This window comes from Dermacentor silvarum, chromosome 9 (genome assembly GCF_013339745.2).
Source record: "Dermacentor silvarum isolate Dsil-2018 chromosome 9, BIME_Dsil_1.4, whole genome shotgun sequence".
In the NCBI taxonomy this organism is placed as follows: Eukaryota; Metazoa; Arthropoda; class Arachnida; order Ixodida; family Ixodidae; genus Dermacentor; species Dermacentor silvarum.
The window spans coordinates 91,605,251-91,629,802 of NC_051162.1; the positions used below are offsets into that span (position 1 = coordinate 91,605,251).

The following is a 24,552-nucleotide window of genomic DNA, read 5'->3' on the forward strand; positions in this document are numbered from 1 at the left end:
GATCGCGCTTGCTTGCTTGTTTCTTTTTTTTCTTTGTTTAATTTTTTTTTGTTTTGTTTACTTTCCGTTACATAGACGCGTTCTTGACGCCCTGAACCAAGACGTCGTTCGTCGCCTCTACTGATCCTAATCTGCGTTTTTGTTTCGCTCCACAATTGCCGTTCACCTATTTAATCGCTTCGTTCACCGTAGGCGTGAGTTTGAGCGCCTAATGGATGCAACGCCCGTGACGATTAAGTCTTTGCCTGCGGCCGCACAATACCTTTGGCGGGGTGGGATACGTAAGCCGAAAGACAAGACTTGACCCTCATCCATTTGAGACATTCCGGCCGCAAAGCCGACCTCGTCCGACTACAAGGCTGAGAGAGACAGTCTTTCTTTCTTTCTCTCGTTTGGTGGCTCGGTGGCTGCAGCATTCTGCCGACGAGCATGACGTCACTGGCTCTGTTCTCAGCGGCCGCGGCCGTATTCTGCTGGGAGCGTTCGCATGCTTAATTTCGGTGCACGTTAAAGAAACCCAGGTCGTCAGAAATATTCCGGGGCCCTTATTACGGCGTGTATCCTTTATGTTCCGTTCAGTCGCTAAACCTCATTAATGAACCAACAAACAAACTACATTTTTTCTTCGTCATCTCTCTATATTTTTTTATTGGACGGCTCGATTGATAGATTGTCCGATTTACTTATTTATAACGCCGGACATAAATAGAGTTGCGAGGGTTGTCATAGTAATCTCCAGATCAACCACCTGGAGTGTCAGCGTGCACCCATAGGCGAGGCCACTCGAGTGTTTTTTGCATTTTTACCGCCATCAGAATGCGACCGCGCCGCTGCCGGAAAATGAACGCCGGTAATTGCGCTGTGTTCAGCAGCGGAATTGCATAAACCTCCGCTACGTGTTTCTCTCTTTCTATCTCGCTTTGATCGCGAACTAAGCCGAACGTCTTTAGTCACGAACTTCATACAGTTGTAAATTGCTTTTTTTGTTTATATACACACATAAAAACCGTGCATATCCTGTCTGTCTTCCTCGCTCCCTGCCTTTTACCTTCCTCGCCGCCCTCTGCTGGCCGCTTTCAGCTGGTGTCAGTGCGGCTTTGTTTCCTCCTTTCCCGCTTTTCCATATTTTAACAGATGCAACCGGATACTACTCTGGAAGCCCTCAATGAACTAATTAAGCAAAGCATAGACGTAATTGCCTGTTTTTGCTTAATTTAATAATTATCAACACGAGAGGTGGGACAAAGGATAATCGCAGGATGGAGCCGAACCCGCAGCCTCCACATGGCTTCCGAGGTCATGCTCTCTTACGTACGATCGCTCAAGATTTCGGAGGCCATGTTCTGTGTGCTCTAGTTGCCGTCGGCGTCACAAGATGGCGTCATCGGCGCTGCTGCGCACGACCGTGTCCGTAATTTGTCTACGTTTTATGCAGACAGACCAAACCTCGCTATCGTGCGTATGCATACGGACCAGTCAAAGCTGTTATGTTGGCTTCGCAAGGCTGTTGCTAACCATAATCGTATACTCGTGTTACTAACGAGCCTATCAGTTCCCTGATACTCTTCCGTCAGTTTTCGCGGGGTCGTTAAAAAGAGGTTGGCCTTATGGATTGTGCTTCGTACAGGGACACGTATGTACTCGTTAGCACAACGGCCACGAAACTGTCGATACGGTTTACCTCTCGCTTTGATACCGCGCGTTAATCTTTCCCGACTGGTTCAGCAACTCCTGACCGGTTTGAGGACGATCGTTATGCTAGATTACGATCGCTCGGCGCGCGGATGACAGTCGCTAATGGCGCGGAGGTATGTCGAGCAGCGTGCGTCTGTGCGTGCGGCTTGACGTAAAAAGGCCTCAGTGCCTGGGACGAACCGTTCAAGTGTCATGTACGAGTGAACGAGGAAAACGACCGGGCAGGTATAGCCGGTGGAGCGGCGAGTATATAATGAGGGGGAAATTCAAATGAGCCACGAATTCCTGTAGGCTTTTGCCCCATATTGTACATGGACTCGAATGTTTGAGTAAGTTCTCTTTGAATGGCGCCCTCTTGCCAGGGGTCATTTTATGTTCTTTCGCGTTTTCGGCAGGCGCGCTAATGGTCCTTTCGCGAATAGGCTTTGAGGTATGTGCAACCGTATTGCTTCCGTGAACGTTCAGTTTCCTGCAAAAATCGCCAGAGCGAGCTCCGTGTTAATGTTGTACACGAGAGCTTTTTTTTTTTTTTTTTTTTGCGTTTGGCCCCCTATAAAATGCGGTCACCGCGGCCGGGGTAGACCCCGCTGCCTCAAGCTTAGCGACGCAACGCCCTGGTCATGGTCCACCGCTGCGGCTATTTAGTGAAATACTGACGTGGAATTTGTCATTTCTGGTGTTATATATGAATTACGAAACCTTTTGACAACCCTTGGAAAATATGGCGTGCGTTAGAGAACCCTGAATAATTTCTGCAATACTCGTTTCTACGAGCCAGTTTCGGTTCCGTTACCCAGGAAATGCATGCGTGATGGTCATGACGTCATGATGCGCCGACTAGCTCCGTTCCTGCAATCGCTGCGGCTTGCCCATGCTAGCGCAGCATCAGAAACGCGCACAGAACTCTTGCGCATGTCCTGTAAGTGCCGCGTCATCATATCTAACCTTACTGCTATACACAACTCTAGAAAACGTTGCTCTCTGTCATGACGTCAAGATGATATCTGTGACGGCAGGTCTCGCGTTTCGAAAGCAACTTTAGTATCAAGTTAAACTATTTTAAGTGTTTCCCAACTATCATACTTGCAAAGTCTGGTTCTTTTACGTGCGAAAAGCGTGTACAGTAGTTTGTAATGCTTCGTAATTTTGGGTCTGTACTCCTTCATGGAGGAAACTGAAGGCTAGCTGTTTCTTCTAAGTTCTCAAATCATTAGCGACTTCTTGCTGGAAGGATAATTAGGCACGGGCTATCTTGGTCTCTTTCGCGCGTTTTCGGGATAACCGCGATTGATAGGCAGGCTTCATGGACGTGCGTAACTTTCGGATGTCTTTCGAAGAGCGATTGTAATTTTTGCTTGGACACTTTTTTTAATCATAATATTCTGTGCACGTAATGAATGACTTGTAGCAGCCTTTATAGTATGACTTGTTCGTGTACGTGAGCGCGGGATCAGGAAAGTAGGCGTAATACTTAAAAACGGATTGGGAATTAAATAAATAAATAAAAGATTATGATCTTAATAGTGGTTGCAGCATCATGAATAAGTTTGGAACTCCAGACTCTCGAACAGTGACGTCGCACGCATTTAACTTTGTGTTTGGATTGTACTATGCGTCGTATACGTCATTTTCGCTCCACCGCATCCTATATACTTCTCTGTTCCTCACAACTCATTTCAGCTTTCTTGCAATTTTTTTTTCTCGCATTGCATGGTTGCGGTGCGGCATAATGTGCAAATGAAAGTATATACAAAAAATGAAATGAAAGTATATATATGAAATTTTTATGCAGCCACGTGGGAGAGAGACTTGCGATATGTATTGTCCTCAAACGTCGCTCCTTGTCGCCAGGTTGGTCACTTCGTAACAAATCTCTTTGACCTCCTTGACTCAAACGTCTTTTATGCAAACTTGGGTCACTGGGTGTCGCAACAAACAACGCCTCCGTACTGATACCTACGTACAGTTCCGCATTACGCAAAAGTCAACTGAAGTTGAGTTTGCTTGGAATTTTTTACCCGCATAAGTATGCTCGTAATTTGGTACACATCACAACGCCCTTTTGTATGGCCGTTACGATCAAGCCTTGTGTTCGTTCATATCTATGAAGTAGTCCGTTCATATCTTTCAAGTTCCTCAACGCTATTTTTCGGGAAAGAACTCGGCATGCCCTCCTGAGTCGCATGCCAAGTGGTGGGGCCATACTTTCATTTCGTTTCGAATCACACACTGTCACGCACGCACGCGCACACAATATGCAGACAGAAGGGTAGACGGGAAACTTCGTCCCGAGTTATTAAAAAAACAAACAAAAACAGCGCAGTGAAGCGCTGTCATGGCCAACAAACAAAACTTAAACTATAGCCTATTGTGTAATGCCCTCTGAGAGGCTCGACCGAGCTTGAATAGAGCACGCGAGACCAGCGCCATTTCTCATTCAGGTGATCGTGCGTCGCGTCCCGGACGACTACGTGTCCTAGATCAACACGAAAGTGCGCCCGCGGGAAATGTTGTTGACGAGCGCGGCTTGGTTGTCCGCTTGCGTGGTTGCCTCTATTACACAGCCACCGGGCGGCAACAGCCGGTCCATATATCGGTTGTCGGGGTATGTGTCACGTGGACATCGGTTGCACGCGAACGCTATAGGCGACGGGACAGGTCCTGTGTCCTCCTGCTTGAATGACGAGGCTAACCAACCACGCGAACATAACCGGACATGCATGCACCGTTTAGGAACGCACGCGATTGCGCCATGCCAGTGGCTGGCGACCGCGTTTCCACCGACTTACGATAAAAACATAATATTGTCGCGTTGTTGTAGTGATGGCGAGGAACCAAACACTAGCCACAAGTGTGAGTTAAGAATCCACTTCATTGGACGAACATGGGCCCAGAAATGCAAGGAACACTCGAATCCCAACGACACCGTCTATTTTGCGCTGTTGATTGCCTGAGATCGGCGTCCTCTTTCTCGCTGAATACGCCTTGTTATGTTGGGTGGTCGTTGCAATGTTTACGTAAGTGAATTACCAATTCCTGTACGGAATGGATCTAGACTTTCATTAGTGAAGTACGCTTGCTCTTGCCTGATGTATAGTAATGAAGCTGCTGTTTAAGCTTTTCGGTTGTATACATTGGTTTGGATTAACGCGTTGTTTAACGCAGAACTAATGCAAAAACCACTTCAGAACGGGACGGGACGCAGCCGCACATCTCGTCCCCTTCTAACGTCGTTCTTGTATTGTTTTTGTGCATAACACCGAGTTTATCATAAACAGAGCCGGTTATATGCGTCTTGTCTTCTGGTTTATTGTTGCGTGGCGACATAGACAGGAACAGTCATTAGACAGTTCTAGCTTGTACGGAATTACTGGGTTACAGGAGTGGTGGTGAACGCCAGCAACAACGCGTATAGTGACATCAAGTGGTGCAGAGTTGAACAACAGGGAGCACATAAAGCTAATATTTCAATGACCTTCCATATTCCGAATTGCTCGTATGAGCGTAATCGTTAGTTTGCAGTACTTTCCTTCGAAAGAACACTCGCGCGACATAAATAGTTTTCAAAGCCATTGTTGTTGGACAATGCATCACATGATGTCGCTGCTAGCTTTGCTGTGGTATGCTGTAGGCGTGCTCGGCTTCTGTAAGCTGGTAACCCGTAAACTGTAATTTACGAACAAGCCAACGCTCTGTGATTTTGCTCCCGTAGTTATAATGACAGCCACCAAGGACTGTCCGATGTTGCGTTTGACTGACGTGTCTCTCATTTGTCGCTCGGTTTGCGCAGGTTCTCCCGGTTCACGCGGCTCGGAGAGACAATGCCCGGATGTGAGGACGGCGCCGACACGCGGATCGCGTTCCGGTGATGCGCACGCGCCGAAGCCAGAGCGCGCCTTTCCGGCCATGACCTGACGTCGTTGTGCAATCGTTACACAGGGGAGCAAGGTAACTATGCTGCGTGACGTTTTCTCACGTATACCGTCTATTCTCGCCGTTTAATTGACACCTTCCGGAGTGACACAATGGCTCCTACTGTGCCGTTGTGCTGCTGAGGCACGAGATCGCGGGGGCGATTACGAACTAGTCATTGTGGGCTCGGCATTTGCCTAGAAAAGTAAAACAAATCAATAAAAACACAAAGGAAGAAATTAAACAAGCGGTGCACAATAATATCGTGCAAGTATACTTCAGTAAATTTCTCGGCCCAGGTGCCTTGTAAGGACACGATAAATGGTTCTAAATCGATACGTAAATGCTCGAGAAACTGAAACGAAAACTGCAGTTATTCTCTGGGCATCTGCGTCAGCATGGGCAGCAGTTTCTTCGTCTTTGTCTTCCACAGAACGCGTATAGAGTTGTAACCAATATGGCCAAGGCGAAAATGACCACAGGTATGGTAATCGCATATTTGACAATTTTTCTTACTCTAACTGCTGTCATGTTAGCAATCAGAACATTGGATGTTGTTTCTAAGATGCTCAAGACTTTAAATATATTGGAAAGTTTTTACTCCGATGAACGCATTGCCCGCAGATGATGATGATCATCATTATTATCAGCTTATTTTTATGTCCACTGCAGGACGAAGGCCTCTCGCTGCGATCTTCAGTTACCCCTGTCTTGCAAAACATGCATTTTCGCAGATGATCTGTGTGACCTAAATATGGGACACCGGGGCTCAGTGGTTGTAAGTGCTCTGTGTGTGTGTTGCTTGACGCTGTTGCTTGTGGCAGCCTCAACTTTCTCGTTTCTGTTCTTTAATTGTTTTTGTTTTTATATATACATATTTCTTTTTCATCGACAAAAAATAATTATCACCTATGTTACTTAATGACAGGGGAACTAAAGAAAGATACGTGCAGGATGGACTCAAGTATGCTCGATGCACTATAGGAACGGCGTGTGTCGTAGGTAGAAGACGGTGAGGTTAAAGTGTAGGACGGACAGCTCCTTCTTGCAGTCGTGGGTGACAGTAATTGCGGCTCACTGGAAAGGAACCGGCCACCTATCACGATGGTAAAACCGATGTAGCGACCACGGAGGAGCAGGAGATAATTGAAGTGCAATGTACTGCTGTGCAAACGAACTGCAAAAAATTGCTTCAAGGCCTCACGTGCAAGGCCTTCAAGACCTTTCACTATCTGTAAACTCATGTAACTCATGTAAGTTTTCCAACGTGTGAATGTGCGAACACTGCTGAAAACGCTTCCATACTGATGTGGCGCTCAGAATATAATGATCATTTTTAAATGTTTCTTATGCGGTACTAAAGCAGCACAAAACGAGTAGACATTCTTGAGCAGGTTAAATTTCAGTGCTGAAAGCGTTAACCTCGCCTTTTCTCAGCATCCTGAAATCATTGTGTCTTGACCACATTTTCTCTCTCTCTCTCTCGTGCTTTCAGGTGCTGGGAGAGAGACGCTCGATGCTATGCGGGTCATCATGCTGCGGCAGAAGAACTTCAAGTACTTCTACTTCGTAGCCGCCATCTTTTCGCTCAGTCTTCTCCTCCTATCCCTGCTGAAGACTGGTGTGAGCAACGACGACAACGCGATCGCGCCCGCGTCGCTGCCCTTCGGCGACGCGGACGCCTTGGCGTCGTCGACGACGTACAGGATCCTCATCTGGGACGTCGGCAAGCGCATGGCGAGACGGTTCCTGCGCTCCTTCGGCGACACCGAGAAGGACCCGTTCGCGTTGTGCAGCGTACGCAACTGCGTCCTGGAAACCTCCAACGACAGGATCGCCGACGCGGACGCCGTCATGTTTCACCTGCACCTCACCAAGGGACCCCACACGCTGCCAAACTCCCGCAGGAGACCCGGCCAGTTCTGGATCTTCTTCACCGACGAGTCCCCGCTGCACACTTTCCTGCTTACCAGGCGCTACAACATGAGTCACTACAACGGCCTCTTCAACCTGAGCATGACATACCGCGGCGACTCCGACGTGCCGGTGCCTTACGGCCGGACGGTCCAGCTGCCCGAACCTCCCGGCGAGCCGGAGGTCGCGGTGCAGCGAGACTACGCGGCCTCGAAGAACAAGCTGGTCGCCATCTTGGGCAGCAACTGTGGCGGGGCCAACTTGCGCTGGCCGTACGTCAAGGAGCTGGCCAAGCACGTCAAGGTGGACGTCTACGGCGGCTGCGGCACCAAGGTCTGTCCGGGACACTTCACGCGCGACTGTGACGCCACCAGAGGTTACAAGTTTTACCTGGCGTTCGAGAACAGCAACTGCCGCGAGTACGTGACCGAGAAGCTCTGGTGGAACGCCTACCACAAGGAGGTCGTGCCCGTGGTCATGGGCGCGTCCCAGCAGGAGTACGCCAGGCTGGCGCCGCCGCACTCGTTCATCCACGTGGAAGACTTCAGGGATCCCCAAGACCTTGCCAGGTACCTGCTGTACTTGGACGGCAACGCGAGCGCCTACAACGAGTATTTCGCGTGGAAGAGAAAGTACGTCGTGAGAAACGAGCACGGCTACTTTGGCTCCCCGTCGCTTCATTTATGTCGAATGTGCGAGGCTGTGAATCGCCTTCAGGGCACGACCAAGGTCTACAACAACCTCGAGAGCTTCTGGAATCCGAAGACAGACTGCCGGCCCCCCGTGTGGGTGCCTACTTACTAAAGCGTGTGATATGTAATATGTCCTTTTGTACGTTAGGTTATGTTCTTTTTTCAATGGTGATATACCCATGGACTCGCATTTCGACTTTCGCGTGGCGAACGTCTAGTCACGAAACAAAGCTATGTTGCGTGATGATTGCGTGCGCGGGAGCTTCCCGCGCAAGGACACTTAGTTGTGCGGCTTACATTTATAAGCTTCGAACGGGATCGTGTGTAGCCGTTCGTGGTATGTTTGTGCAAACGCGGTTCCTGTTTATTGACAATTCTAGTCACCTTCCCTGGACGGTTACCTACATAAAGAATTTGTTTCTATGTTCATGTCACCTGTTTTTGTTTATGGGCGATTGTGTATCATGGCGTTTAGGCCGCATAACGTATTCGCCCGCTTAATTACAGCATCGAATAAACAGTGCCCTGTGGTCCAAGCGCGTTCGTGCATGTGAAAGTGGGTACAGGAAATGCATTAAAGTGGAGGTTATTCTTACTCGTGTTGTGCGTCACTCGCACGTCTCGCAGTGCGTTTGGGTGTCGGGAAAGTTGGTCCGCAAAGCGCTCAAACATTTTCGTGCACTGCTCACGTGATTTTCGATACTTTCTTTTTATGTTGCTGTGTGTACACCTTCTGCGCACAACTTATTTATATGTTTGCTTGACCACACGCGCGGTCAGGTGAAAACATCGCGTCCGACAACATCGCGTCCGGCATAGCGTTTCTTTCCTGGAAGAGCACCCTCATTCGCTACATCTGGTGGCGCTTTAGTGAAATGTATAACACGCTAACAAATGTATGTGCTGAAGAACCATGCTTATATAAAAAAAAATTCGTGGTGACGCAACATTCATATGGCGACGGATTACCAGTGAAGCTGTTTAGGCTGCATACATTCTGAAATCATGCACTATTTTTCATACGGCACCACACTACGCCGACACGAGCGCTGCCGCGGTCACCGCACCTCCCATGTATCTGCCGCAACGGCGGCTACAGCCGCGCCAGTACCTCCGACGCGCGTGTCGTTATAAGCACAGAAGCGTAGGCCATGTGCACAATCCCGTGCGATCGTATCGTCTCCATTCCTGTCGCCGATACGGACGCAAGCTGCCCATGGTACCCCCCGTTGGAACGCATGCGGAGAATGCATACGGGGGCTAGAAGTAAACGGCTACGCTGTAAAACTACATATATAAAAACTTCCCGTCTCCAGCAAATGAGCGGACTACGTTGGTGCGCTGCTCTAAAAGAATCTTCTGTTTGGTCAAGCGCATTGCCCTCAAAATGGGGCCAACGAAGCAGTTTCTTACATTTCTGCGAGTGTGCGCCGACTCGCGTTCGCGCCGAAGGCGCGCGATGTCTGTGACTGCAGCAGCCCCCCCCCCCCCCCCCCCCCCTGGCGGCGGCTCTGAACATTTCGACCAGCCACGCCCCGTCAAGTGCGGAGGCGCAGCTTGGCCGTGACGTCACCGGGGAGATATAGCTCGGAGCCGGCCGCCACGACGGCGGCAGAACTCTCGTTGACTCTGTGGCGAGTACATGTAGCCTTGACATGGGACGACCAAAGAAGATCCGGACACCCGAAGAAGAAGCCGCACATCTTGAAGCGCGGTCAAGCGAGAATCTGCGCCTCGGTGGCGAGCCGATTCGGAATACCGTGCCTAGCAGCACTTAGCATTTCCTAGCAAAACTTAGCCAAGCCTAGTAAAACTTGGAAGCTAGGTCGATCACCAGCTTTGGACCACTAGTGCAAGTTTCCCACGTTTCTTTTATTGCGATAGCAATTATATGGACACTTCAACCGGGTTTCTGCCGTCGGCGTCGCCGTCGCCGTGAGGTTCCGTATAGATAAAATCTTCGCCGCGCGCCGTATGCCCCAGAGGCAGCGTGCGGGGACGCGCGCTATCACGGAGAGCGAACGCACTCAATCTCCCACGCGCAAGCAAGAAAGCGGAAAGCCAGCGCCGGAGGGAGCAGGGGGGGGCACTTCTCTGCCAACTTCCGCGCTCGTCGCTCGTCCGCACAGTCTCTTATCTCTCCCACGCGCAAGCAAGGAAGCGGGAAGCCAGCGCCGGAAAGAGCGGGGGGGGGGGGGGGGGGGGGGGGGGGGGCGCACTTCTACGCTGCCAACAACCGCGCTCGTCGTTCGTCGACCGCACCGTCTCTTATCTCCACACGGCTCTGACCTTTATGCGCATTCGCCGCTCAGTTTCCGTTAAAGCGATAGACCGCGCGTACCTTCGCCCCCTGCTGCGGCGTATATATCCGCTCGCTGCCAGCGTTTTGACGGTCGTTGTCTGCAGTCATTCAGTGTGATCTATTCATGTTTGTTTGTGCGCGCTCACACCACGCTTCTTCAATCAGTTAGTAATAGTCGGGCCACATTTTCCAACGCACGCTACACATGCAATGCTGCCCGGTTCGGCAGTGCAGCGCTACAGGTGTGTCCCTTCGCACGCGCTGCCCACGGGAAGCGCTTCTCAGCAACACCACCGTTTCACACGTGCCTTCTCGTGGTCATCGAGTCTCTCTTCATGTCGGTCTACTTACGCCGCAGCACACCTGCTTACTTGATCAGCTCATGTTTACTACAATTCATATTGCTACCAAAGCCGCTCACCTTACTTCGTATGACATTGCTGTGTTGCTATCGCATTCATCGCTTCGCCCTTAGGGCGAAACTGTGACATTTTTTTTTTATCTTGCTCGCAATCGTAATCAGTTTAGGTAACAGAAAAACAAGCCGATGGCAAACAGGGCGCTAGCAGCGCCATCTGGTGAGGCTTTCTTGAACCTTACTTCGTTAAAAACGACCGTGTTGCCTTATTGTTCTTGTGAAAGGGGGATGAATAATAATCACCAGCTTTTCCCCGGTCGAGAAACGGGGGGTAACGAAGCTTGTCGTGTGTGTACCTGACCTACTGATTGTCCTTCCCTTTCGTGCAACTTTTCCTTCCGTTGCGTTGTACGATTCTCTGCTCGTCGCTGTTGTCGCTTGCGTTCGATATCTCGAGTTTGCTCGGCAGCGTGGTTAGCAGCATTCGCCCGCCATTGCCACTTGAGATTCTCCGAAATTAAATTGCTTCAAAATTAAATCTGTCCGTCACGTAAGACAACTAAAGGCTCATACCCCCTTAACCCATGGCTTATACCCCCGTAAACGCGGCCTCCCCATTACAACTACAGAAGTGAAATTCTACGATTGAATAATGATCGGCAACGCAGCAAGCTGTGGAAGAAGACGAACGCGGGAGCAGTGGCACGAGCGCGTCCCGGGCACGAGCGCGACCCGAGGGGTGCCAACCAGCCAGCTGCGGAAGACGACGCTCGGCCAATGCTGATGATGATAGTTTTCCGCGTGCGCCGGCACAAGCGAGCCAAAGCTTCGCTTAAAAAAATTCACTGTATGGTGATCGTTGCGGCCAACGCCTTTGCTACAACACTCGGGTAAGAACGTTGTCTTAGCACTTGAAATGTGCTGTCTAGTTCTGTCAGCGTCACGAGATAGCGCCGCCAGCGCTCCTGCACTGGCGGTCATAGTGGTTTCGAAGAAAGGCTCAGGAACATCGATCAAAATAAATGGTTTGCTAAAGTGCACAAATATCTGACCTGTATCTCAAAAGCGTGGACACAGAATGGAGGAAGAGGTGAAGAAAGTTGGCAACCAAGTACAGGGTAATTGAAAGTGTAAATAGACAACCAGGAGTCATCAAAAAGAAGGTGAGCGACAGACACAGTAAAATGGATGCAAAGAATGTAAACAAAGACCGTGGCGGTTCACACGAATGGTAAAAAAAATTGGAGGACACTTAAGCTTTGCTTTCAAGATTGCAACGCGATAGCATTCAAAGATCCCCTGACTCCTACGCATGGTTCCCGACGACTGCAGTTTATGCAACCGTAATGTTTACTGGCAAACATTGGCGGCGAACGCTATGCACGTAGGCGAGCTTTCTGGTGGAGACGCGGCTTCTTGCGTGGGACGATCGCGGAGGTAGTGCACAACCGCGCCAAAGAAATTGCATCATTTTCAGGTTTCCGTATTTGTTTCGCACTTTTAATATATCAGTTTGAGAAGATTTAACATAAAAGGCATGCGCTGTGGGTGTTTTGTTTCATGACATTTGTTTGTGGATTGTCATTCTCGAAATTCCGAGGAATAGCTTTGTCAAGAATGCAAGACAAGGTATGAGCAACATTAATGATAGAAGGGGGTGGCATACCTAAACGTGGTTGGGGGTGATTTTCTCGGCTGCGGGCGCCAATGCCGACGCCGGATTTTCTGCGACATGGAGCCCTAAACGCTATCGCGTTAAAAAGAAATTAAAAGGAAGAATCTATAGATAACAGAACAGTAGTGCCTTGCTATTTGAGGTCCGAGCTGGCTGCGTGAGGACAGAAAAAAAAAAAAAACACCGAAGCAGCTATTCACAACTGAATGAGGCAGGTGTGTACTGCAGCAAAAGATTGGAGACGACTCGGAATATTCTATGTAATGGAATGCCTAGATGTTCACCCCGCATTACTCGTGAGAAACTTCCACCATCCAGAAGCCCTGGGATTGAAAACAGATCGAAGCATTAACCGGTCAGCATTCGAGATAAGCAAGACATGATTAGAGTATTGGTGGGGTAAAGAAGCAGGAGAGAGATTGATAGAGCCGCCGTTGCCACAGGCATGGGTAACTGTGCAATATGCAGATCAAGACTTTAATAAACAGCCGAAAATGTAAGAGAAATAGGTAAACTATATGTTACACTGCAATATATGCATAGGATACCCGATTAGCTCAAGCAAGCTAGGTAACTACTCGTCACCACCTTGCCCGCATATAAAGCACTTCTGAAGAAATATTTACAAAGGTGGTCATTCATTCACACACATTTCACTTCGCCAGAACACTGCCCAGATTGCCCCGATTCGTCTTTTTTGTTTTTTTACTTGACATCCTCTGTTCATTGCCTAATAAGCATTTTGCAATGGGTATAAAGGTTATTTAGTCGCTCGTAATATCGGTTCGGCGTGATTCCGCTTATAGTTGAACACCTTGATACGGTAAACATGTAGCTCGAGCGATCTTGACTGATTTGTTGCAGTGAGGTTCGTAATATAGAACGGTGATGAAAGTGTCAAGTTTGTGTTACTAAAGCTTGTGAGGTTGGGCCCCTCCCGTCAATACCAAGCTGGTTGGTATTTTCTACCCACGTGCGAATCAATAACAGGTAATGTGTCAAACTAAGACACCAAGTAAAGAGATGATAACTGTAAGATGGCGTTACTGACATTTCGAGTAGTGTTTCATTCGACAGTAGGCAGTCCACCACGAAGTAATATCAACAAGGAAAGCCGAAAAAAGAATTAACACCTAGTTCTGCTTTACAAACTGTGTTGACACTTCAACTGCCCGTTCCTGCCACTGCCATTACTGGCCATGACATGCGTAAGTTCTGTGAAGTACTGGTACTACACTCCGCCGATACGGCACGTCCCAACTGTTCTCCCGTGCAGCTTGCGAATGCGTCGTCTTCGCTGAAGTCACCGAACAGCGGATTCTTCGTCAGCCCACCGTCTCCTGTGCACAGCTGTCATATAACGCATGCAAATACCCTAAAAACAGAGGGCTTATAGTTATTCGGAGAGCTCTATAATTAAATCAGTAACGTTAAAACTTTGCGTCACAATGCCCATCCGATGTCCCCGCCATGTCTGCTAAAGAATTTTTTACAAATCCAGCAGATCCAATGCACATGCTGGAATCTATGGGAAGCGAAGCTTAAGTAAATCGGTTAATTAAATGCTTTACAGATAACGGCAATGCGTACCGTTTGGCGGTGACAAGTGTATGTACAGAAAAGTGCGACGTATATCAAGCAACATTTGTAGATTCTGTGCGCGGTTGCTGTACTTGGCCGCAGTTGGAAGTACCCATTTTGGAGAGCTGGTCAAGAAGGGCCACGCCCTCAGTGGTACATACAGAATGGCTAAATCAAATTAAAATAAATCAAAGCATTTGTAAAATATAACTACCCATTATAATAACGGATCGGTGTGCTTTAGGGATATCTGTGGGTCTACGCTATATCTTCCCGTTTTATGAAGGAATCGTGCATAGTGGGACATACCACTCTTGAAGATTGGTCAAGAAGGGCCATACCCTTATTGGCACACACCGAATGGCTAAATCAAATTAAAGTAAATCAAAGAATTCGTAAAATGTAAATAATCGTTCTATTATCAGATCGGTGTGCTATAGCGATGTCTGTGAGCCTGCGTTATATCGTCGTGTTTTATGAAGGAATCGTGCATAGTATGACATACCAACTCTTGAGGATTGGTCAAGATGGGCCGCAGCCTCAGTTGCACATACCGAATGGCTAAAAGAAATTAAAGTAAATCAATGGATTCGTAAAATGTAAATAATTATTCTAATAACAGATCGGTGTGCTTTAGCGATGTCTGTGAGCCTGCGTTATATCATTGTGTTTTATGAAGGAATCGTGCATAGTGGGACATACCCACTCTTGAAGATTGGTCAAGAAGGGCCATACCCTCATTGGCACACACTGAGTGGCTAAATCAAATCAAAGTAAATCAAAGAATTCGTAAAATGTAAATAATCATTCTATTATCAGATCGGTGTGCTATAGCGATGTCTGTGAACATGCGTTATATCTTCGTGTTTTATGAAAGAATCGTGCATAGTGGGACATACCCACTCTTGAAGATTGGTCAAGAAGGGCCATACCCTCATTGGCACACTCTGAATGGCTAAATCAAATTAAAGTAAATCGAAGAATTCGTAAAATGCAAATAACCATTCTAATAACAGATCGCAGTGCCTTTAGAGGTGCCTGTGAGCCGACCTTATGTATTCGAGGTATATGTAGGAAGTTCTTTGTCATGCAGAATAGAGCTGGACATACGTACGTGTTAAGCATAGAAAGTTTATATAATCCGCTTCATTGGTGCCTTCATGTAAACTTTGTATATAGGTATATCCATATATATATTAAGCAAGAAAGCAGCACCGAACCAGGAGCCATGGTCAGGAAAATCTGGGAGAGTTTGCAAAGAAAGTCTCGTTTTAATACACTCTTGGTGTAACGCAGTGTCCTTCCTCTCGGGACATTTCGAAACGTAGATGATAAAGGCTGCGAGAGACTTTCAAACACTTGCTTAAGAATACTTCTTTTTTGCCAAATCTAACCTGTACAGAAAATTCTGAAAATAAATCACATCGCGAGCAAGTTACAAAGTTCCCTAAATGGTGTGTGTTCTATTTGTATAGTTTTATGACTTAAACTATTCATTAGTCTTGGTAGTCTATTCTGCAGTGTTCGTAAACCGTAATTTGTTCTATATGTTTCATCTTTTCGTGGTTTTGTGCTACATGTCATATAATCTGTAAATTTTCTTTCTAGGTCAGCTAAGCGTTGCAGGAAACGAAATGTTCGCGTGTTCGCGCTTTCGGCCCTAAATGTTTTACGAAGGATATAATCAAACAAATGTGCCACGGGCCGTGCATTATATTTGATGCCCACATAGTGTTCTCCGGTTCGGTCAATTCTTTATCAATAAATGATTGCGATGTGTTTTAAACAAACAAAATGCTAAGCCTTGAATGTTTTTGAACCTCTTCTTAATCTAGCAGTACCGAAATACGAGAGAACTGACGAAAGTCAATGACGTCACCACGCATAACGGCGAAACTGCTTAAGCCCGAACTGGAAGAAAGGGAAGTTCTGCCCTCTTGTCCTTACTACCACTAATGAATACTATGGAGCAAAAGAAGGAAATCGAAGCAGCATATACGGGATAAACGGAACACAGGACAACGGTGTCACTGGATCCGCGTATGTCCCTTTTGTGTTTTATCTTGGATCTTCAGTTGAGCTGTCAAACTTGCCTGTGAGACAGCGTTATTGTTAACGCCAGATAAGTGGGAAGGTAGGTTCGATTATGCCCGGATATCCAAAGACGCATTAAGATGAAGCTTTTGCTTGGGAACTCCTATCTACGCGGGAATGGCAAAATCGTTTTTCTCCGCAACCACTGCACCAAATTTGATAAGATTTGTAGCAGTTAAAGGATTTAAAATATAGTGACTGTAGCAAGGACATTTCTTTTTTATTTAGGCTGCCAGTTGTATAAGAAAATGTTTTGAAATTTGCAAAATTTTACAGAACGAGACTATCAAGTTTACAACTCTATAACTCAGCATTCAAAAGCGGTATCACAATTGTGTAAACGGCACCTGATAATTTCTGTAAAGTGCGCAAAGTTATCATATTTGACACCGCTCTGAAATATACCAGACATTTCAGTATAGGCTTTTTGCAAAACCCTTGTGAATAGTGTAACGTTTCCACGTATGCTGTAAATTCATATATCGAATTTCGCCGCTTTGAATGCTCTTAACTGATTCAGTTGACAAAATTAGTATATCTGTTTTTGTTGTACAGTAAGATTTCCTTGCTTCGTGTTCCTACTTTTTTGAACTTACAAATTTTCGCAATGTTTGTAAAAATATTGGTCCTAAATCAAAATTCTACTTGCTAGGGCCACTATAATATCACTTTATCTCTCAAATGAAATAAATTTCATTCAAATCGGTACAGCGGTTGGCTCATAAAAGCATTTCTGCGTTTTACATGCATATGAAAATACGGAAATCTGGGGAGGCCACGAGCTAAAGGTTCCTTTTAAGAAGTTGCGTGCTTTTTTAGTGCCCCTTCAATGCCCTTTTAGCGATGTTGCTATGCCTTTTAGATGACTCCGCTGTACTCTCCTTCTCACAGCACAGTCATGAACGAAACGACAATTCACGCCACGGTGCAATGACGTATGAGCGGGTGCCAATCTCTGCAGCGGCCATTGATGAGGCTCTCGAAGACTTCGACGAACCACCGCCGCTCAGGTACTGCGGATGCACCAAGGCTAGCCCACAGATCTGAACCTTGGGAATTAGGCCTATGCACTGGGCGCTATTGCGCTCCGTGGCAGAGAGTACGGGCCAGGGCCACATATAGCCCATACAGGAGTTAAGTGATGTCACGGCCGCCTTCCGCTGTGCGCGGCATCTGGTGGTGCGTCGCCGGACCACGCTTGGCGTGCGCGCGGAGGCGGTCACAGAACTTAGACCACTCACTCACCTTGAATTGCAATCTTCACCCCGGAAAGAGAAGAGCTATCGTGCTCCGTCAAGGTCTTCGCTTCTGCACTCTAAAGAAAAAGAAGAAAAAAAAAACGTTGCACACTCTTTGGGCCGTATCTTGTCCCCAAACAATAATCATCTGCATGGCTTGCTTTGTTTTTCTTGAAAACCCTACGCTCCCTACTTCCCTATCAAGAATGCTATGTCATGCTGCTAACGCGCATGCCATTCGTGACTCGGAAGTAGCGGCGCGCAGCATTAAAGAAAGTAAAGTCATGCAAGGTAGATGACGGTGATTGTTTGGGAACAAGATACACCCCAAATGGTCCGAACATTTTTTAGAGTGTGCTTGGTAGGGAAGCAGGAATTGTTCACTAAGAGCGAGAGAGAGGCTGTGCGCATGGTCTTCCCTCAAGAGTTTATCACTAGTCGCGTCCACGGCAGCACTGGTTCGGGAATCGGCAGGGAGGCTCGACACAATGCGGCGGATCTTGTCCGTACGACACGGTGGGGAAAGGACGGTAGAAGGTTTCATTCGCGGCTGTCCACATCGCACCCACAGAGCGCCGGCTCACTCAGTATAATGGAATCGAATCTTGAAGGCCATGCTTTTGACGTATTGCGCGCGCCTAATGATGGCATAGTCCATCGATACTATTAAGAGACTATGATAATGGTGAGAACAGCCAGTGACGTCATGAACGCCATTATCTTGGACAGCTCTTAAGGTATTTACTTCGCCTGCGCCACTGTGAACCTGTAGACGACTATGCACGAGAAGTGCAGAAATTGTGCAGCTCGGCTGTCTACAACGGTGTATGCGCAGCGTGACACTCGAAACCAATGCCGAAGTACAGATGTGGTGTAGGCTTTATGCATATTCGCTTAATGTGGGCCGTCCGCATAAGTTTTGGAGGTTAGGTGCATTACAGCGTTGGATCCGGTCGGCACGCAAGTATTCTAGCTTGTGATGTGCTTGGGCCTTGAAAACCGCAGAAAACAAAGTCTTATGTATGTCCGAAAATGTAGCCTCTAGGATTTAGGAAAAAGCTGAATTAGCATGCTCGGCTCTGCCAACAACTGAAGCAGAAATGTTATGTGTTCCGTTAGTAAATAACAATTTTCATTTAGTTTGATCTCGACTGGTTTAGCTGTGCTACAGGGTTCTGTTCATACGGGACGGTGACGTAAGTGTAGAGTTTGCCTTGTTACTAAGTCTTACCCAATGTGCACCTTTCGTCTTTAGCAGACTGGCTGGCATTCGCTGGTCTTGAATGCATCACATGGATTTTGTGATGTGCAGTCTGATGTGCAGACATCCGCACCACACCAAGCAATGACAACTGCAAGAACACCAGTGCTTTACAGAAAAAAGAGAATGTCCACAAAGAAGTACAGTCCCAGCGGAAAAATATTGGCAACAAGTGACTGGCGGCAAGAGTGGCAGAATCATCGCACGAGGCACAAGTGATTCATGGCTGCAGAGCGGCAAAATCACGACACGCTTTCTGACGGCCACCCCTGCTTTGGAAAATGGTATGTGCTGCTCCGGCCACCAGTCACTTGTGCTAATCTTTTTCCACTGGGACTGTACAGTTTCTTCAGTTTCACACACCTAGTTCTGCTTCACACACTATGGTGTCATTTCAGCTAAGTTGTCCCCATCTCATCGCCTTTATTGGCCGTGGCAGACTTAAGCTTTGTGAAGTACTGCTCTTGACTCCGCCGACAAAGGCACATCGTCATCATTCTTTCATGTAGCTTCGGGAGCAGCTCACATGAAAGCGGCGTCATCGTCACTGTAGTCACTGAGCGCCGCGTGTATCGTCGGCGCACCGTCGCCCGCGAACAGCTCCCGGCCAGCCATCTTCACAGGAGACCCGGTGACGAGCGCATAGCGCGAGTCACCCTCTTCCTGCACCTCCAAAGAGCCTTCGTCACGGCATCTGCCGCACGTTCTGTTCACGGCCCAAGCCACGACGCCCACGACTCCAAGGTACGCCAGCAGAGCTATCATGTGCCAGGTGAACACGCTGGCGGCCAGCATCATGTCCATGTGGCTATGCACATCCCATGGCGGAAGTCCGGGAAGCGGGCTGTGAAGGATGAATCCGACCTGCCAAAACCACGTGGCCTGCAACAGACAGAAGTAGGCGCGACCCAGGGACGCCAGAACACTTCGGGGTCGACACATCTCGACGATGATGCAGGCCGCCTCGGCCGCCACGGTGTAGACCAGGAGCGTGTGGACGAGAACGTCGAGGTGGGGTCTTCCGTGCAGATGGAAGTGGAACAGCAGTCCCTCTACGGTGACGGCGAGCAGGAGCGTGACGTGGTCGGTGCCCATTGGGAACGGGAACCGGCTGTTGGTCATGACGTCGACTACGCCGCTGAGCAGATAGAAAAGGTACATGGAGACGTGCTGAGCGTTGCCCATGTGGATGAAGTGGCCGTGCTCGATGGCCGTGGCCACCTCGCCTACGACACCGATGGAGCAGGTGATGATCTTGGTGAGGCCTTCGACGCAGATGTGCCGGGACACACCGGGCATCACGTACCAGGCGCGGCATGTGTAGCGCCACTTGTGTTCCTTGCTGCGGACGTAGTTGCGCCAGGCGCTAAAGGCCCACCAGGTTCCCAAAATGAAGAGGAACGTTCCGGGAAGGGCGTGGCCGGCGAAGGTCCCCATGGTCCTGGTTGCTAGAGAATGACGTCTGAGTCACTGCTACTTCTCACTTCTCCTGCAATGAGTGAAAACGTTTGGCAGGTGTGACACTCTGGTAACATAAGAAGCCGAAAGCCTGCCGCACATTTGGTAATACATATAGCTATACGATCGGGGCTAGACTTCTTGCAAGACACAACGAGCCGCTATGGCAAGTACATGTGGGGCAATAAGGCGACTGCCTGAGCGCCACATATGAACACTTAACGTAGCACCTAAAGTGCAGCATGTCACTGCACGCACTAGGCCACACCTTTTGTCAGGAAGATGGCTGCGACGTGACGTGCGCAATCACACACGCACTAGGCACGCCTTTAGTAAGGCAGAACCATGGAACCAGTGCTTAGTAAGGCAGAACCAGTGGCTTCAAGTAAGCGTGCTAATGTCGCACCCTGGAGACCCGGCTTCGATTCCCACCCTGACTGAAATGTACCAACTTTTCTTTTTAAAGCCACTAATTTACTTTGTTTACAGGAACCTCTCTCAGAAATGTGACGTCAATCCGAGTATTTTTTGCCGAGTCGGCCATTTTTAGTTACGGCGCAGTTTCGCCAAGGTCACCGCCAACATAGACTCCTAAGGTTTTCGCCTTAATAATGATACCAAGTATGACCACGGAGTTGTACCCGACTAAGAGGGTCCGATGTTGTTGCATGGGCGTGATACTCCATGCTCACAGCGGATGCCCATAGGGGAGAAGCCAAGAACTGAGGCTACATATGGATCACCTCACATACGCACAGAAGGCAGACACACACATATCACTGACGTACAGAATTCCTGCGGTAGACATCGCAATTCTGTAATATCAATTGCGTTACTTGGTAAGGTGGACATTCTTGCAAGGTCAATAACAAATTGACGTTACCTAATTGAAAATTTTGCTAGATATGTTAGCTGATTAGAAATAGTGATGATTATCTTTGTACCGATCCCTTTAGAACACAAGTCCGCATAGCGGAATTGAAGCTGCGTAAACAATCAAGCGACACTTTAAGAGAAATCCTGTGGTTAATGCCAGTTTCGAGAAATCCCTCCTCAAAGTCTGCAACCCAAACCATTGGTGTGCCACTTCGCAATTAACAACACTCAATTTCCGGCATTGCTGATAAGTGTTAAGTGGAACATCAATGCATTTTGCCACATAATTTGAGTACGTATTTTTTCAAGCAGCTGCTATATTTATTTATTTATTTTATTTACAGTACCTTACAGTCCCCACCGAGGGAGCATTGAGGCTAACGATTTTTGATAGATTAATAATATTTCACTATCGGCTCAGCTTTAACTCCGCAAGTGGGACTTGTGCTCTAAAGTAACTAGAAGTGAATTAGTGGAAATTAGTATTTAACTGCACTCTACATTTTTTTTTTTTGCAAGATTCGCCGCTTCATAAAATAAGCCAGCTAACTTGTGGCAGGAATGTGATATTTACTGCAAGAGATATTTACTGCTTCATTTAAAATTCATTGCCTGGTTTATATAGTAAGAGCAGACGCTAATAAACCTTCAATAATACCTGTAATTGATGTCAAACTACACGCGTATTTAATAATAAGAGTTAAGATCAAGAGATATAAGCCGGGAGTCAGTATTAAAGAAATTGAAGTAGAAAAGATATAAAAGAAGACACAGTTACGAAAATAAAATCAACGCAGCGCACGCCACGGTCGCTTGGTGGTTTGGACGTTGCGCTACTGAGTACGAGGTTGGGGGTTCGATAACGGGCGTTTTGGCTTTTAAGCTCGTAGCGCAGCTCAGAACGAACAAAAAGGAAGGTAGAAGTGGTAATGAAAAGGACAGGAGAACAGGGTGCATTGGGCGTTTTCGCTTCATTGCGATATGGGCTGAATGCAACTTGTGTACCGCGCGTTGGATGCACAGCAAAGAATTCCAGGGGGTCAAAATGAATTAGGTCGCCTCGCACCCCTGTGCACCTCGTAACCCGCAATGCAAGTTCCGAATGCTAATCCTCACAATTTTTTTTTATAAGTAACACGGTAACCATTCTGGAGAATGCAGGGACTTGGATGCGGCACAATTAATGTACTGGTTGACAGGCAGAGCTGCAGGTCCTGAGGTATAGTACAGTTTGAACACTTACCAATGCCCAGCGCAAGCTGACAGGACGGATTTTCGAGAAGGGTGTTTAAGGCTGGCGATAGAATAAGAAGCTGCTTACTGATTCATTTACGTCCGAGAAAGCAGGGATACGAGGCAGGGTATTCTGGAGCGGGTTGTTGTCGTGCCTTTGCACAAGTGGCTCGTGCGAGGTCTGCTGTTTCTTCTTTCTCTTATGACGGAATGCATGCGTACTGCGCACCGGCCATCATTAAGAAAATTGTTCGGCGCTGTAAGCAGGTAATGACCAGTTCAGTATAAAAAAAAAAAAATCGCAAGCGCCATAGGGATTAACACACCCTATAGTTCACTGCAGCCGTATTTCCAGTTGACAAAGTGATTGTTGACGAATGAAAGACTGCACGAGAAAATTCAAATCAGAATAACAAAATAGGCAAATTGTACTAATCTAGTTAATATATTGTGCGCTTGTTGAAAACTTAGTGAAAAAAAATTGCTCGCCATTTCGGCCCTGCGAAAGTACATGTCCAGCGAAGCTGTTGCAGCACCACCACTGCAGCTGCTGAGGGGGGGGGGGGGGGGGGGGGGGGGGGGCATGCAATGCTGTATTGATGGTTCGCATGCTTGTTTTGAGCTTGTTCTATATTGATGGGTGACTTCAATGACTGTATGCGTTGTTCGCTTCACTTTGCTGAGTGCTTGTAGCCTATGCATTACGAGGGAGATGAGCCATTGCTGATGATGATATTTTTTGTTCACCGACAGGACACGAAAAATGCCGATCTCCGAGAGGCTAACAGCTTCGCTTTAAATTATCTGCATACTGAAACGGAATCCATCAATGAGATTCTTGCATTTTCGGGCATGTTTGAGTGTGTTGTTTTTGTACATGCATGCGTGTTTGCTCGTCGTGGCGATTATCTAGTTCACATTTCACTTGGCCACATTTAATATCCTGAGACCCATTGCACATGACATTGTGCAATGACATTTTTTCTTCAATCCGTTTCTAACTAAAGTAGCAAGTGATTATGTAGCATATTCTTGATATGGGGCCGTTCTTGTAGTAGCCCATCGAACGTGAGGCTCATACCCACTATGGGGGATTGGCCAAAGAATGGGTATATTATTCGAAGATATATTCAAAAGGAATTTTTCAGGACTGCTCTAAAGTAAGCGTTATTCAAAGGTGAAATTACACACGAAAGTAAAAGCCATAATAGCGGAAATGATTGACCATGATTCATTGAAAGTACAAAAAAACGAAAAAAAAAACATAAAAATTCAATATGGGGCCGTTCTTGTAGTAGCCCATCGAACGTGAGGCTCATACCCACTATGGGGGATTGGCCAAAGAATGGGTATATTATTCGAAGATATATTCAAAAGGAATTTTTCAGGACTGCTCTAAAGTAAGCGTTATTCAAAGGTGAAATTACACACGAAAGTAAAAGCCATAATAGCGGAAATGATTGACCATGATTCATTGAAAGTACAAAAAAACGAAAAAAAAAACATAAAAATTCAATATGGGGCCGTTCTTGTAGTAGCCCATCGAACGTGAGGCTCATACCCACTATGGGGGATTGGCCAAAGAATGGGTATATTATTCGAAGATATATTCAAAAGGAATTTTTCAGGACTGCTCTAAAGTAAGCGTTATTCAAAGGTGAAATTACACACGAAAGTAAAAGCCATAATAGCGGAAATGATTGACCATGATTCATTGAAAGTACAAAAAAACGAAAAAAAAAACATAAAAGTTCAATATGGGGCCGTTCTTGTAGTAGCCCATCGAACGTGAGGCTCATGCCCACTATGGGGGATTGGCCAAAGAATGGGTATATTATTCGAAGATATATTCAAAAGGAATTTTTCAGGACTGCTCTAAAGTAAGCGTTATTCAAAGGTGAAATTACACACGAAAGTAAAAGCCATAATAGCGGAAATGATTGACCATGATTCATTGAAAGTACAAAAAAACGAAAAAAAAAAACATAAAAATTCAATATGGGGCCGTTCTTGTAGTAGCCCATCGAACGTGAGGCTCATACCCACTATGGGGGATTGGCCAAAGAATGGGTATATTATTCGAAGATATATTCAAAAGGAATTTTTCAGGACTGCTCTAAAGTAAGCGTTATTCAAAGGTGAAATTACACACGAAAGTAAAAGCCATAATAGCGGAAATGATTGACCATGATTCATTGAAAGTACAAAAAAAACGAAAAAAAAACCATAAAAGTTCAATATGGGGCCGTTCTTGTAGTAGCCC

General features: G+C 47.1%; 3 protein-coding genes across 6 annotated transcripts in view; 1 reads left to right on the top strand and 2 right to left on the bottom strand.

The window, feature by feature from the left end:
• The window catches only part of LOC119463341 (4-galactosyl-N-acetylglucosaminide 3-alpha-L-fucosyltransferase FUT6), a 54,423-nt gene extending 45,615 nt beyond the window's left edge, over positions 1-8,808 (top strand). For all 3 annotated transcript variants that reach the window (XM_037724148.2, XM_049656544.1, XM_037724147.2), the window contains exons 2-3: positions 5,486-5,643; positions 7,103-8,808. In XM_037724148.2, the coding sequence (XP_037580076.1) occupies positions 7,129-8,325 (1,197 nt within the window). In that variant the 5' untranslated portion in view covers positions 5,486-5,643; positions 7,103-7,128 and the 3' untranslated portion in view covers positions 8,326-8,808. The remainder of the gene's footprint in view (positions 1-5,485; positions 5,644-7,102) is intronic.
• A 9,313-nt stretch (positions 8,809-18,121) lies between these two features.
• Positions 18,122-24,552, bottom strand: part of LOC125940428 (transmembrane protein 45B-like) — a 75,877-nt gene continuing 69,446 nt past the window's right edge. The window contains exon 2 of one of the 2 annotated variants that reach the window (XM_049656550.1): positions 18,122-18,476. The gene's annotated coding sequence lies outside the window, so the exon portion shown is untranslated. Of the gene's footprint in view, positions 18,477-18,509; positions 18,704-24,552 lie in introns of those variants that run through there. The other variant, XM_049656549.1, reaches the window with a different exon arrangement.
• LOC119463345 (transmembrane protein 45B) overlaps positions 19,245-24,552 on the bottom strand; it is a 128,849-nt gene continuing 123,541 nt past the window's right edge. The window contains exon 4 of the mRNA XM_049655359.1: positions 19,245-19,948. Coding sequence (XP_049511316.1) covers positions 19,245-19,948 — 704 coding nt within the window. The remainder of the gene's footprint in view (positions 19,949-24,552) is intronic.